Source organism: Pimephales promelas, chromosome 2 (genome assembly GCF_988280905.1).
Source record: "Pimephales promelas chromosome 2, fPimPro1.hap1.1, whole genome shotgun sequence".
NCBI lineage: Eukaryota > Metazoa > Chordata > Actinopteri > Cypriniformes > Leuciscidae > Pimephales > Pimephales promelas.
In genome coordinates, this window is record NC_142770.1 from 38,867,252 (window position 1) to 38,884,040 (window position 16,789).

The 16,789-nt window shown below is 39.1% G+C and overlaps 1 protein-coding gene and 1 long non-coding RNA gene across 4 annotated transcripts in view; both read left to right on the forward strand.

Moving 5' to 3' along the window:
• The window catches only part of LOC120469877 (protein NLRC3-like), a 57,456-nt gene extending 55,680 nt beyond the window's left edge, over positions 1-1,776 (forward strand). For 2 of the 3 annotated variants that reach the window (XM_089122318.1, XM_089122319.1), the window contains exon 10: positions 651-1,776. In XM_089122318.1, coding sequence (XP_088978444.1) covers positions 651-660 — 10 coding nt within the window. In that variant the 3' untranslated portion in view covers positions 661-1,776. The remainder of the gene's footprint in view (positions 1-650) is intronic. The other variant, XM_089122322.1, reaches the window with a different exon arrangement.
• Positions 1,777-2,763: 987 nt separating this feature from the next.
• Positions 2,764-15,590, forward strand: LOC148997359 (uncharacterized). Its single transcript, XR_016147187.1, has 3 exons — positions 2,764-2,891; positions 14,526-14,656; positions 14,759-15,590. It is a non-coding gene; the product is annotated as an uncharacterized LOC148997359 (long non-coding RNA).
• Positions 15,591-16,789: the final 1,199 nt, after the last annotated feature.

Here is a 16,789-nt window from a genome sequence, read left to right on the forward strand (position 1 = left end):
ACAACACATATAGGCCGAGCTCCATATTGTTTTAGCCAAATTAAAACATGTCAGCCAACAAGAGACAATAAAGTAAATGAGTCCTGTACTCACATCGTGAAGCAAACCAGCAAAATAACAGAGTCGTCGTGTGTGTAATCGATTGGCTTTGGCTGTTAGTAATCTTCCTTTGAAGAGACTGGCAGATCAACACGCCGCTACATTTCTCTCAGATACGGTAAATGCTTATTCACGTCACTGTGTTATATTATATTCCAGAAATCATCTTCTTGAGGACGATATTACACACACACACACACACACGCGACCTGCCTGACACGCTAACAAAAGTGACGCCTGTGGTTTCTGTGCTGCTTTTTCTGTTTAAAGACGCCTTATGTGTGTGATAATCTGAGATTTGGTTATCAACTGATATTAAATCTGTAGTGAGTGTAATGATGATTTCAGCTGGTTCTGGATCAGCTGTCCGTTGTGTGAAAGTGACCTTTCATGTGCTTTTGATTTTGTAAAGTGACTGAGCATCAGATAGAAGCTATATTATCATGTTGGAGAAGGAATTATTATAGATTATCTAGTTAGTTTTCTTATGAAAAGATGTGACAGATGTAATATCTCATACTGCATATGTGACTGTGTGTGTTTTATTTTAGTTATAGATGACAGTCTGATGTTCTGCTGATCATCTGATGGTGAATAAGGATCCACTACAGAGACTCACAGTCAACAGAATCAACAGAGACTGAAGATACAGTGACTTCACTGTTAGTTCATTTAGATTTCAACCATCCTCTGACAGACCTGATGAGGCGGCAGTGAAACACCTTTTATTTCACAGCAAATTACACTTTCTCATTCATAGATTAACCTTTTTATTTGTATAAACGCACAGTATAAACTCAAAAATGTTGGAGTTTTAGAGCAACTATTGATCCTGAATGTGTGTGTGTTGTACCAGCAGAGGGCAGGCCCGGTTCTGGAACCAAATCACTGAGGGTGCTTCTGAAAATAGTGAGGGTGCTCAAAATAGGGCTGAGCGATACCTAGTGTCTACGACAATATTGTAATTGCTGTTATGTTAAACTATATGTGATCTGCATGATCGAGTAGCCTATGTCCCTGTACGAGCTTTTGTGCTTTACATTTATATCATATAATATAGTTAATAAATGTTACACACAGAGTGCTTTTCCCCCAAATATCAGCAGTATTGCAAATGTGTGAAGTATTGAAAATGAAACTGACTACATTTTAGACGTATAGTTTCTGACGACAATGAATCAGTCCATTTAAACAGCTGATTTAAAGATTAAATGACTCACTCATTAAGACAGTCAAATGCTGGTCACTCGATCGGCCGCGGCACTTGCTGGGGTTTATCGCCGGTGTTTGAATGGGTGTCCTGCGGTGAGAGCGAAGGCAGGCGGTGTCATTTCGTCTTGTTGTGATGTGGAGCTTTGAGCTTTCTTGAGCCAATGTCGTATGTCCATGATTGAAAATGGACAATTAATATTTTTAGGCTACCTAAAGGCCTCTAAAAAGTCAGCTATCGAATTTCCTGAGCGGGACGCACACCCAAGCAAAGTGGGCAATTAAAGAGACAGCTTCACCTATGTATCGCGATCGCGAAAGGACAACCAATCCAGTGCATTAAACATGAAAGCCCGGTCTGGCACATGTGAATCGGGTGACGGCGTCTGTCCCCATCTGCTGAGTAAGAGCACCTAAAACAGAAAATAAAATCACAATGCAAAGAATTAGCATTTAAGTTAAACAGGAGACATTGGTACATTCGTGCCGTGAGATGTTCCTATATGAAGTATGTAACGTGAGGCAAAGATAGAAAAAATGTGTAAAATATTTCAAAAGAAAGAAATATGTGTGTTACTTTAACAAAACATATTTGGGTATAAAGAACAGTGCCACAAAACCATTTCTTTGAGTGCATAATCATCTTTGCAGCCAACACACTCAGTAAACACTTGAAACTATTAAAATATCTCCTCGAGTATTTTTTCCCGGACACATTTTTTCTTTTGCTTTGCGGCAAGCTTTATACACATATACATATCGTTTCAAAGCAGCTTTACAGAAAATGCATGCGTCTAAATGACAATTTCGAGTGATCTGTTATCTGAGGGGTTTGTGTTGGGAGCCGACTGCAATCGCACAGCTGGACTTGGTGAGAGCGGCTCCCATGTGTCGTGTGTTGTTCAGCATATGGCAGCATAACAATGAAGAAAAGAAGAGATAGCTGTAACATCCAACAAGTGCACGTGGGCCACCCCAAGAGAGGACTCTTTAAAGAAAGTGGAGTATCAGCAGGGCAAGGACTTCATTTTTAACAACTCTCAGCAATATAAAAAAGGAAAATCTTGGAAAGGTCATTCTGCCCCCCTCTGACCGCTGCTGAGCAAGCCCAACTCTACAACAACCTCTCGCAATGCCGCACACAAGAGGAGCAGATCATCAAACCAGTAGTCCTGTCTGTTGTGGAAGAGTACGCAGCGTCCTGTGTGCCAAAGGCTGTCATGCCGGATCTACCAGAAGCCCTCACCAACCTGTGTAACAAGCAGACAAGAGACCTCAACCTGGCCGATGTACAAGATCGAGCAGAAGCACTACTGAAGACATAACTGTGACCAAAGAACACGTACAGAAGACTCAATCTATCATTGCTGGTGTGTGTGTGAAATGTAAGACAGTTTGGACTACCTTTCCTGAAGTTCACAGTCCGTGTATTGAAGAGAATGCTGCGAGTCAGCAGAGGCCTCCCTGAGACCCAAACCGCGGACTCCCTTGCCGGCTGGATCGAGGCGGAGTTGCGTTTTTCACAGGACATTGTTCAGCCAGCACTGGGAGCGCCACGGAGTGAAACCCATACACAAAAGCAGGTGGGCAAAGATAAACTTGCATATCTATGGCAGAATAGAAAATCTAGAGCAATCAAGATTATTCTTAACAACAGTACATACCCAAGTGTACCAGTTAGCGCGGATAATGTGCCATCTGTGCAGAACTACTACACTTCTAAATGCGCGCCTGTGAGGCTTGAAGGTGTGTCTATCATTCTTCCCTGTACAATTTAGCCAACCTAACACTTCGCTGTTCCAGGGTTCTCAAGTCTCACGCATTGGCCGTGAGACACACGCATTTCGACCGGTTCACACGCTCACACGCCACACTGTGTATTTCTCACGCTGAAAAGGCAATGCCAACCAAGTTGTCCTGGCTGAAAGCTTTCTAACGTTGTATACGAGGCGCAGGCAAACAAAGTGAAGTTTCCTGCCACCAGCGCGTATCTCCGCCAGATTGCGTTCGTTACTAGGCAACATACTGTATATGCGCTCTGCGTGCACCACTGATCTATACATGACATGTCATTCAGTAGCGCGAACACACGGAAATGGACGGAACATCCTCGGCCACCGTACGTTCGTTACTAGGTAACCAACAACATCGCGCGAACACATGTGTCGTGATGGAGAAGAAGGTAAGTTGGAAGAAGCTCGTCTAACATTTTTGGGCTAGAACATTTAATATGTAGCCCATCGTACATTATTATTGATGCAGTCAAAAACTCTACAACTACTTTGCAACCAGGCTCAGTTTGGCTATCTTACGTTATCTGAAACTAATAGAAATGTTAGTGGGTATGGAAAGGAATGAAGATTTACTGATTTTATTTTAAATTATATTATACCGTAATATTAATAGTCTTTCTAGTTACATTAAGGATGTATTACAGCAGATTGCTCTGGGTAATATTTAATCATTGTCATAATGTTGCATTTGTATTTTTCAAAGATGTCAGGAAAAAAGCAGAAAGATATTTTGTCATTTTGGGCACCAAAGGGTAAGCCCCCTAAAAAGGTTGCCAGATTAGAGGAGGAGACAGTGGAAGAGGTGGTGCACTCTAATCTGTCCATTTGTTCTCAATGTCCCACCACACAATAAATCATTCGTCTAGATAGAAGACGCATTCAAAAATCAAAATGCAATTTTTAAAGATTTGTTTGAAACTGTTTGGAGCAATTTGTTATATTTTTGGTTAGCTATATTTGTAATACTGCATTAAAGAGTATTTGATGTGATGAATTGCTCTGTCATTTATCAGATTTACTAATTGTTATAATTTTAATTTGTTCTGGTTAATTATGAACAATGGGTAAAATTGGGGGCGGGGATGGGTGGGGCGGGGCTTCATTATGGCTACTCCCCTAACCGCGTGTGATCTCACTCCAAGCTTTTGCTCAAACTTGAGAACCCTGACTGTTCACTGTCACTGAAGTGGAGAAAGTGGTCAATGATCTCCCCAATAATAAAGCAAGTGGACTTGATGGCGTGACCTATGAAACACTGAAAAATAACAAACAAACGGTGTGCCCAATTCTGACCAATATATTTAACATCTGTCTGGAAAATGGTAAAGTTCCAGAATCATGGAAAGGGGCCCTGATCCACCGTATTCCCAAAAAAGATGATATTCCTGACGCTCCGTCTACCTGGAGAGATATTTCCCTGTTACCTGCAGTCTATCTGAAGTGTTTATGAAGTGTATAGACCCTTTTACAGTTGGTAAACACGGTGACGTTTTTTTTGTGGGCGGAGCTTAGAGGGAGGCAGAAAGTTCCCTCTGGCCGCTTCACTAACGCTAGTTAGCAAGGATTGTTAGCTTGTTTTTTAACAATGACTGGAGAAAATCTGATATTATCTTAATGAGTAAGGTCACTCAGTGTCCAGGACCGCGATTGTTATTTCCAAAAGTTATTTTTAACGGACGGAACCAGATTGGCCGACCTGTAGCCGCCTACACGCTCACTCAATGCATGGATGATCTGACAGGATTAACGTACATTACCTCGGTTGAGTGGCCTGACTTCTACACCTACCTTATAGAGAAACCGATCGTAAAGAGAAACTGAGGGCATATAAATCTTTAGATGCCTATATGGTCCTGTACAAGACTTGTGTGTATGATCCGCAGTTCTGCCGAGACCACGACAATATAAAGAGTGACATTACAGTGCGATTTTAATCATGTGAATATTTTCTAGAAATAAAGTTCCAGATACAGCATATTCATTTTTCATCAATTCTTGCACCAAACAACACAACAAGATGACGTTTAATAATAGTAACAATTATTTAAGCTCCTTATTATGTTGCCGAATCTGTGCTGGTTTGTATTGGCCGCCTCCAGTTTTCACTTTGTTTTGCCTCCAGCTAGTGCCGTGACGTAACTGTGACGTCGGCGCAAAAGGGGTCTATACTGGCAAGAATACTTCCTTGGCTAGTAGAAACGGAAATACTTTCACCAAAGCAAAAAGCTTATATCAATAAGCAGGGGATGAATGAACATGTCTTCTGTCTTAAAACGGGAATAGATGACTTCAAACACTCGTCTACCGAGCTCTTCGTCGTCTTTTTGGATTTTCGTGATGCATTTGGCACATTACCCCATGAGATCATGTTTTGGACGAAATAGGACTAGCTATATGCGGACATAATTAAAGATGTTTATAATAATTCTTACATCCAAGTAATATGTGGAAGCGCCCTAACTGTCCCCATACCACTTAAAATGGGAATCAAAACAGGGTGCCCGTGGAGTGCCATCAATTACATTCTGGCGATTAACTCCTGGATGAAGTGGCTGTGCCAGTGCGCGCCTGCAGGTCTCCAAACCCAGTGCAAGGCTATGCGGACCATGTGGAAATCTCTTCAAGAGATCATGAAAGTGTAATTTCCAACAAGACGCAGTGGAGGAAACAGATGTTATATAGAGCAAAGTCTGATAAACCCCCTGCCTTTTCATTAATGCAGAACGCCATGAAACCTATCCTTATCTGGGACATAAATTTAACATCAGTGGTGATTGGGAGGAACAGATCACAGAGCTGTGTCACGAGTACACTCCACTATGCCCCACTCCCCATAATGATGAAAGTTGAAGCCATCAGGCTGATTGCAGCGGCTAAAATTCAACATCTTTTCCCAAACGTACATATTCCACAATGCACATTGATGAACGATGAAACGGTAAAGATGGTGAGGAAATGGTTCTGTCTTAATAGCCGTACAACTCGGGATATTATCTTCCAGCCGTGTGGAGACGGAGGCCTCGGCGCCCCAAACATCGAATGGCTTTACACCGCTTCTAGAACAGGACATCTTCTAAATATGCTCAATAATGACGATACAACTGTTAGAGAATTAGCACGTGAATCGCTGTTTTTACATCTACAGCGTCTGCCGCTTCCACCAACGAGCCTCAGTTTCTTGGATTTAAACTAAAGCAGAACGGAAAGTTAGACGGATTTGGAGTGCGCTCTGATTGGCTGGACTTAAACGAGCTCTGTGGCCGTATAGGAATACAGCTGTCCTGGCTTGGACCCGACGGAGAAGTAGTTGCACTCGACGATAACATAATCACCAATCCGCTGGTTTCCACCTTGGCGATCCTCAATAACGACAGTACACCTCACCAACTACAGATTAAGCATGCGAGAGCTTCAATTCTTCATCTCAGACAAACCCAGAACGGACAGCGCTGGACGGGCCTCAGACTACAAGGAAAACTTGCATTACTTCAATTCGCTGACCATTCAGTGTCTCATTCTGTACTGAAAAACTCTTCAATTTCAGATGATATTAAAGGATTCATGATTAAAGCAAGATTACAGTGTCTCCCAACAAAGTACAATCTGGCAACATGGTACCCATCAAAACATGAACCCTACTGCATATTACATCCAACTCAGCAGGAGCATGAAACGGTTGCTCACATATTAAATGGATGCTACAATTATAAAGGACTGTATGTGGCCAGACACGACCGTTTAGTTGATCTGGTTGCAAAGGACTTGAACAAGGTAATCTGTGGACATGGTATTAAGATTCATTAGCATAGTACTGTACAAGTTAAGTTGGTTTCATCAAAATACATCTGACAGTGAGTCTTTTAAAAACATCCCAAATACTCCTGATATTGTGATTGTAAATGAGGTTATGAAATCTGTGTGTATGTTTGAGGTGGCCTGCTGTTTTGACCTGTATATGGATATGTGTTACTACTCCAAACTATTGAAATATCAACCACTTGTAGATCGCATTTATCAACTTGGTTACAATTGTAAATGAATAATTCTGGTGTTTGGAAGTTTAGGCCACGTCCATAAGAGTGTGGTCCGGCGGATGGAGTTTGGACGGCTGCAGAAAAGGAGGCAAAAAAGCTTGCAAAATTCTGCTCTGTTTCAGCCACCATAGGGAGCTTGCAAATCTGGAGACGGAGATGCTTTAGTCACCTCTTTTTATCTATTCTCACAAAAATCATGTTGTTAAGTAAATGCTATTTATTAAAACAATAATAGAGCTGAACTTGCTATTTTACCATGAGATGAGTCAGCAAGGAAAGAAGAGGGTGCGTGGCATTGTGATTTTTAATTTTAATTAGCAAGAAATATTCACCTTGTTAAAAAATATAAAAATGTTATTTAAAGTTTATTCCTTGTATCGTGACACATGGATTTCTCTGGGTTAAGCCCCAGATATCCACTCACCCTAGAACCGCCCCTGATCGCGGATGCAAAATATATTATAGAAAATTTGAAAGGTAATTGCCAGATGTTTTACTGCGTCACATGGCAACCAACAATTTATTAAATGTTACAAAATATTGTAACTCAAAGTTTTCCTCTGACTGCAGTCACAGCTGTAGAAATAAGTTGCAGCAGTGTAATTCACACAATTCATGTATCAGTTGTCCAAATCGTGCTTTGTCTTATCCTGAATCACTGTGGTACACCTATAATAAGCGTTTATATTCGGACTATTTTATACTGGTTCTGGTCTTACCGCTGCGGAGTAGCACAGGACCTGCGTGACTCGTCATTCATGTTTGGTTCAATATTAAATTATACTCTAACTTAACGTTACCTTTGGCTCGTGGAGAGAATAATATTCGTTTGAACTTTTTTCATTTCACGTGAACACACACCAGAATTCTTGCAGAGTCGATTTATCTATTCCGCTGACTCAAATCTTAAAATGTTTATGGGTAAAATGACAGCAGTGTAGTTCACACAGTTCACCACAGGAGGGCGTCCAGATAAAAACAAATGTTCGTCTTAACCCTAAAACCGTATTCTGGACAAATCAAAATAGTTTTGATTTATTTTTAAAATATACTTCCCTTGACCTGAGCGGTACAAGACTTGGCTGCTTTTCCTAAGTTTGCCTCCTGAACACACACGATATTTTTTTGACTCAATTCTACAATTTTAAGTGGGTGGAAAAAAAACCTTCTTAATCTTGTATTTGGGTCAAAAATAGGCACCCATAGAAATTAATGTGGAAAAACTGTAATTTAGAGCATTCTAAAATAAGCCTAAATAAGACACCGGGTGACAGCAAAGTCGCTTCATCTTTAGGTTTTACATTTGCCAACAAATACTACATCGTGGATTAAAGTCCATATTTTGTTACATTGAACACAAAATAACTTAAAATAACATTAAAATGATCTCGCTGCATATTTTATTCTGTTGCGCTTATATTTTTTTCTGTTATTAAAACGTCTGAATCAACGGCTTTATAAGAATAATTCTTAATCAAGCTAGTTTTCCTCTAGAGTTGCTGCTGTAGAAAAAATGTTTCAGTGGTGTAATTAATACATTTTACCACAGGAGGGCGTTTTCAATTCAAATTTAAAAGTACGTACAACTATTATACCATAAATAAAAGGGGTCATATGTTTCATGTGGTAACGAACGATTTATTTAACACGAAATCAATGTAAAATAATGTAATGCAAAGTTTTCCTTTGACTTGAATTAACTAGAAGTAGGTAGACATTTTTAGGTAGAAATAATTAACAGGAGTGTAATTCACATGAATTCACCACAGTTCGATCAAGACATTGGACTTTTTAAAATTACATAATGTATTTGTTTATTTTAACAAATAGGGAGGCAGTATACAATACACAGAGAATGATACAATCAATTTTCATAATTTTCCCTTAGTTTATACATCCAACAATATATTTCATTTTAAAACTACATGTTTGCCAGAGGTTTTCAATTATTTATCAAAGGATTTTAATCAATGCAAATAATTTAATAAAAGGTTTTAACAGAAATGAGATAATTAACAGCAGTGTAATGCACACAATTCACCACAGGAGGGCGTTTAGACGTGAGTCTTTAAATTGATATTACAGATATAAGAATATATTTCCATTAAACAAAAGCAAACTTTTCTAGATTTTTTTTTTTTACTATGTCGATTTAAATTAATAATTTATCAAACAATGTGAAATAAATGCAAAGTAAGTGCAGAGTTTAGTGCAGTTTTCCTCTGGCGCTCTGAATACGGTTCAGCAGTGTAATTCACACAGTTCACCACAGGAGGGCGATTAAACTCCATTTTCAACAGAATATCGCAGACAGGGGCGGCGCTAGGGGTGGGCTAAGGGGGCTGTTTTCAGTAAAGCCCCGAATGTTTTTATTTCCTTGCATTGTACACACCATCACTCACTGAGAGAATTTAATTAATTAAATGTATATTTCTCGACTCTCGCATCACAGCGTCCGTCAACATACGCATTGTCATTCACAACCGACAAGAACCGCCCACTCAGGCTAGTGCTTCTGACTGACATGTAAACTGGCCAACCATCGATGAGAAGCTCGGCGGTCTTGTACGATCCAGCCAATGAAATTAAATATTTTGGAGCCAGGTGTTTGTTGTAGTGATGGGCAGATCGAGGCTTTGTGAAGCAATGAAACAGATGAAGCAAATGTGCTATATTGATTCGAGGCTTCGAATCAATCCGACACCCGTCTCCATGGTGACACCTAGTGGTCAATTGCAGGTGTTGATCTGAAACAACCTTTACAACAATGGTTTTTTTTATTATTGTATTTTTTAAATATATGATGCTTGTAACCTGTAGTCTCTTCACATTGAATAATGTTATTTTGGTCATGAAAAATTAATATTAATAAAACAAATCAAGCCACAATGTCTCACTTTCTTATAGATTTTTATTTAAAAATATTAATTTCTCTTCTGTTGTTTCTATTAATCTGAGATATTGTGCACACAGAATGCCTATTCTTAAAGTTTTTTGCTGTTTTATGAAGGCAAAAAGCCATATAATGGTTTCGATTTTAGTTTATTGGCAAAATATAACGCTAGAGATAATATACAGTATATACATTTTTAAGAGGTAGAACAATAACATGATTCAGAATATCATTTATGGAAGTTGCAAAAAATACAAACAGTGGTACCAAATTCCAATGATTAATTTTTCTTTTCACACATTAGTAAACTACTGCTTGATGCAGAATGCGTGCTACATACTTATTTTTATATACAGTGCCCTCCACAATTATTGGCACCCCTGTTTAAGATGTGGTTGAGGACTTTTAAAAATTCTCCCTTTTTTTTAAACAACATAGAACCCAAATGCAACAAAGAGAAAAATCCAACCTTTTATTCAAGTACATTACAAGTAAAAAATGTAAAAATTTAGAAAAATAAAAACTTCAAATCCTGTGTCCCACAATTATTGGCACCCCTAACAATTCCGCTGAAAAATGTAATTGATTTTTAAAAAAATATATATTTTCTGTAGTTGCTAATGTTGGTCAGGATATCTAGGAACTTTTAATTAGTAATTCATGACTTCCTATTTCCCTGGGGTATAAATATGACATGACACAGAGGCCTAATTCTCTTACCCATTTGTCAACATGGCAAAGACAAGAGAACACACCATTCAAGTAAGGCAGATGTGTGATGACCTTTATAAGTCAGGCAATGGCTACAAGAAAATAGCCACTCACCTTATATTGCCCATATCTAAAGTTAGAGGAATCATTAAGAAGTTTAAAACAACAGGAACAGAGACAAACAAGGCTGAAAGAGGTCCCAAGTTTATCTTGCCACAACGCACTGTGAGGAGGATGCTAAGGAAAGTAAAAAAAAGTCCTAAGCTCACTGTCACAGAATTGCATCAAATAGTGGCATCTTGGGGTCACAAAATCTCCAAAACAACCATCAGACGCTCTCTACATGCCAACAAGATGTTTGGGAGGTATGCTAGGAAAAAGCCTTTTCTCACTAACACTGACAAACGTAAACGTCTGGAGTTTGCCAAGCGGCACTGGGACTTCATCTGGGATCGTGTGCTTTGGTCGGATGAGACTAAGATTGAGCTTTTTGGCAACAAACACTCTAAGTGGATCTGGTGTAAAACAAAAGATGTGTATGCCGAAAAGTACCTCATGCCCACCGTGAAGTATGGTGAAGGATCTGTGATGCTGTGGGCCTGTTTCTCTTCCAAAGGCCCTGGGAACCTTGTTAGGGTGCATGGCATTATGAACGCTTTGAACTACCAGGACATTTTAAATAAAAACCTGATGGCCTCTGCCAGAAAGCTGAAGATGGGTCGTCATTGGGTCTTTCAGCAGGATAATGATCCAAAACGTGTGGCAAAATCTACACAAAAATGGTTCAGTCACAAACTCAAGGTCCTCCCATGGCCATCTCAGTCCCCAGACCTCAATCCAATCGAAAACCTGTGGGGTGAGCTAAAGAGGAGAGTGCACAAGAGAGGGCCCAGGATACTGGATGATCTAGAAAGATTTTGCAAAGAAGAATGGTCAAAGATCCCTCTCTCTGTGTTCTTCAATCTTGTGAAATGTTATAGGAGGAGATTAAGTGCTGTCTTGTTGGCAAAAGGGGGTTGTACAAAGTATTAACATCAGGGGTGCCAATAATTGTGGGACACATGATTTGAAGTTTTTATTTTTTTAAATTTGTAATTTTTTTTTTTACCACCAAAGTAATGTACTTAAATAAAAGGTTGGATTTTTCTCTTTTTTTGCATTTGGATTCTATGTTGTTTAAAAAAAAGGGAGAATTTTTAAAAGTCTTCGACCACATCTTAAACAGGGGTGCCAATAATTGTGGAGGGCACTGTAAAATACCTGTATCTCCTCCAAATCAGCCATTATTTCTTCAAGATCACGGTGTAATTCCTCCTCCATATTTCTTTCAATGATGTACAATAGGCCGTTCAGATGATTCTCTGAAAGTTATTTAATTGTTTGCACCTGAGGGCCATACAAAACAAAGTACACATAAAAACAAATTAAAATATCTGGGTAGTGGTTTGCATACAACTTCCTGAAAGGTTTAACGTCTATGGTTAAGGTGGGAAACATCAGTGATAAGGTTTCTTTTCCTACCCAGGAAGGCAGTGCATAGATAAATGTTTTCAATGCTGGGTAATTGGGTGCCGGTGATTCGTTGGTGATATACCAACTAGCATTAATTAACTCACTTGTCTGCGTTATACTGCAAAAGGCAGAGAGATAGTGAGATTACAGATGATCTTCAAATATTTTAAAAGAAAGTTGGCACTTTTCTGTTATCCGGAGCCCACGATGGCCTACCCCTAACCCCGCCCCTAAACCTACCCGTCACTGGGGTTAAGACCAATGAGTGATGACTATAGTTCCGAAATGGTATATGGTGGGGTCCGAATAACAGGAAAGTACCCAAGCATATTTTAGCAAGGGAACTGTAAACATTTTACTATAGAAATTCCTGGCAAAGTAGGCTAGTTGCTTGGGAAACGGAACCGAAACATCTAGTCTAACTACATAAACTGCATGTAGGGTGACCAACAGTCCTGTTTTCCCAGGACATGTCTTGTTTACACATCCTGTCCTGGCCGTAATTAGTCCATAGCCTACTTTAAATGTTTTGAAATTAATAAGGCATCTTTGCCGTAAGAAATAAATGTAGTAATAAATTAATAAATAAATAAATGTAGTACTACACAGTCATAAGTCACATGCAATCATGGCCATGGCTAAAGTTGGTGCTACATGAAAGACTAACCTGCTTGATAGGATAAAAAACGTCACTCTTCCTCCTCTAATTGATGTGGCGGGTACCTGCAAGCACACTTAAAAAATGTTGGTGATATAAGGCAATTGGCTACACGGGAATATAGTTTCCTAATTCCTACTGTACAAAAAATAATAATTACACCATGTTGTATACATGTTGTATATTGCCGTATTATGGCAACACGAACTTAATTGGTCGACATCGATTTGTAGTTCTTTGGATATGGACGCAGATTAAGCTTATATACATAATGCAATATCTCGCATTTGTTTGCACTTATTTGTTGAATATTTGTATGTGTAAATCGTTCAGACTGTACAGGGTAGCTAACATTAACTTATCTCACTAACGTTATCCACCTAACGTTAACTACAAAACATACTACAGGATACGTAACAGAGCATTGAGTTAATCGATAGTGCTCACACATGATTCTATCGTCACATTTACCATTACAGCAAACGTATCGCTAAAAAAATACCTTAGCAAGCGCTAGCTCACTACCCACCTGGCTACAAACATACCTACTTTGCCGGGGTTCTGGAGATGTAGCCTAGCTATGCGGATGAATTTCAGCTAGCTGCTAACGTTAGCTAAATCACACAGGCATTCGCATATCTGTCCTTCTGACGTCATGAGCACTCACATGGTTCTAACTTTCCATTTACCATTACAGCAAACATGATTCAATAAAAGAACACGTACCACTTAACATTTATCACTAAAATAACCCAGTTTTAGGATAATGGGATACGAGTATTACATACCTTTAACTGTCGATCACGATGTCACATAGCCTACAGTCTCTTTAGCGAACCCAGTGGACGTTTGTGTTTCAAAACTGTTGCTATACGTAGCGGTTGGTACATATTTCTGGCGCTGCAAAAAAGTGTGCAGAGGTACGTATTTCCAATGAGACCAGGTTGCTTTAAACGATTCCAGAAGATGAATAAGGGTCTTATCAAGCGAAACAATCGGTCATTTCAAAAATGACTCGAAAAAAGATTCATTCATTTTGATGAACGAGTTTGAACAGGAGAGTCGCGAACGCTCATCACAGAACAGAGCAAGGCGACCATTTGAGCTTATAAAACTTAAACTTTTTTATTTATTTATTACATGACCAATAGTTTCGCTAGATAAGACCCTTATTCCTCGTCTGGTTTCGTTTAAAGCCCTTTGAACAGTTTGCACTGAAAGTGTCTTTTCGACCTTGAACTGTTTGGTTCCCATTGAAGTCCATTATATGGAGAAAATCCTGGAATGTTTTCATCAAAAACCTTCATTTCTTTTTGACTGAAGAAAGACAGACATGGACATCTTGGATGACATGGGGGTGAGTAAATTATCAGCAAAAGTTTTTTAAAAGTGAACTAGTCCTTTAAGTAAGGCATGATCGCAATGACAGAAACTGCAGAGTACCTCTGGCCTTATCTGAAACTGGCCATTGATTGTACAGTTTAAGAGTAATGTTTCTTGCATTGTACTCCAACTCCATCAAATGTTTTTAAAATAAAATTGCTTTATATAGTACTAAAGTTTCTAATAATTCAGTGGGTTTAATAATGTGTGATAACTGCTTTTGTTCATTTCAGGTGAACATTTTCAGACAAAAGGGCTTCAAATAAATGGGTTGCAGATATAATTACCCATCTGCACCCCACTCCTGTCACTAAAACTCTTTTGGATAAAATGCGGAGGGCCTATGAATTTATCTTGACAAAATGTAAGTAATGTTTTGGTTTAGCAATTATGAATATTTTAAGATACATGTATATTTCTTTGTTAATATGTTCAGGTTTTAAATTAAAGTAAACTTGTATTATAGCAACCTCCTTAGCACAGCAACTGGAGAGTCAAGCAGCAGAGGGTCGAGCGGCGGCAGAGGGTCGAGCGGCAGCGGAGGATCAAGCGTCGGATAAAGTGGCGGCGGAGGATCAAGCGGCGGCGGAGGGTCAAATGGCGGTGGAGGAGACTGTATTTGTTCTTAACCTTGTTCCTTTGTCTTCCCCACTCTCTCCAACCTCTCTCTCTCTCCTACTTCCTCTTCTACTTCTACATATATTCTTCCTTCACTTTCTTCCCCACTTTCACTGCCATGCTCTAAATCTGTGCGACAAATTAAACGTAAAAACACCTCTACCTCTTCACACTATTCTCGCTCTGTCTCTCCTCCATCTCTGTCTGCCTCTTCCATCTCCACGTCTTTGAGTCAGGAAGGGCTAAAAAATACGTGTGAAGAACAGAAGAAAAGGTAACTTGCATGGTACATCTTACTCCACACTAAATAATTTTGCTCCAGTTAGAGTTGACTGCATGTGAATTGGAATAATTCAGCGAACAGTTATTGGTACCCAGTTTGCAGTATTTAGGTATTTAGCTGTGGCCTGACTTTTTTTTCATATTAAACTATGTTATTCCCTTAAAGCAGAACTAAGTAACTTTTTTTACCTTAACTGAACAGCTTTGGAGTCATTGTAATGTTAATATTACTGATTTCGTGTTGAATGGTGATCATCTCGCACCCCCCTGGTGCCTGTGAGCCGCAAAACCACCCTTGCAACTTTAGGCCGGCGGCTCGCCGGCCTCAGTGTTAGGAAGTATCGTGAGATTTCAGGTCTCGCGAGGTAACGAATTGCTTTACGGCACAATACGCGCACACGCATGCGTACACGTCCCCATCCATCCAGGAGCCGGCTAGCTATAAGAAAAAGGTAACGCTAGATATTGAATTCTTCAAGTTTTCGTGATGGCTGATGTAAAAGAAGAAGAAGAAAGCTCGGAAGTGTTTATCAGAGGAACAAAGAAAGAGAAAACGGACCGGCTTTTTCAGAATAGAGAGAACTGAAAGAAAGTGAAGCCTGCAAAACCGATGCTGACCTGGCCTTCTTGCTGTTGCACTTGTAAGTATCTTTATAATAAACTGTGTTTAATGTTTGTATTTCTTGTAATTGTGACCTCGGGAGTCGGGATGTTTGCTATTGTCTGTTTTTTTTTTTTAGCTAAACTAATGCATAATTTGTAGAATTTCATATCGATTTATAGGCGATCTGAGAAACACAAATAAACCCTGCTAGAGGAACGGACAAAACACTTACTTACAGAAAACAAGTTTGTTTGCTAATGAAAATGCTAACATCTAACGTACTAGTAAGCCAGTAAAAGACAGCGAGCATAATAACTTGTCGTCAGCCTCAGAATTAGTAACGTTATACTGTGCTGCTGACTTGATATATAATGCATAAACTGACACGAGAGCTGCTAGCTAATAATGCAACTTTTTTATATTTATTTACCCACATTTACACAAACAGAACTATAAGTAAACGAGAAATTGCATTGCAACTTCACACATGCAACTCCATCTGTGCTAGTTTGACCTTGTGTATAAATGATATGTTGATAAAAAAATTGATACATTTTCTTTTTCCTTTTTAGCTACAAGCGTTGGCAAGTGTTATCAACTCCGAGGCACCCCAGACCACCAGTACCACCAGTCTCAAGCTTCAATAATAAAATAAAAAATCTTGTAATAAACAAATTAAACGTGTTTGACTTTCTTTGGTCAATCGTTACGATAGACAACTCGGATCACCAGAAAAATGATAGAATAATGTAACGTAACATGTATTTTGATAATGCATAATCAGTAGCTATAGCTGTAGGCTAAACTAAAAATAAATAAATAGCGGAAATATTTCTTATAGTATTATTGATTTTTAACCATAATGTTACTGATAACGTTTGGTAACACAATAAAAATATACACTATCTCAACATTTGAATAATATTGTTCTGAGAATCATACATACCTCAGTGGACATGGCTCGGGGGTCAGTTTTGTTTGAAATGTGCTGGG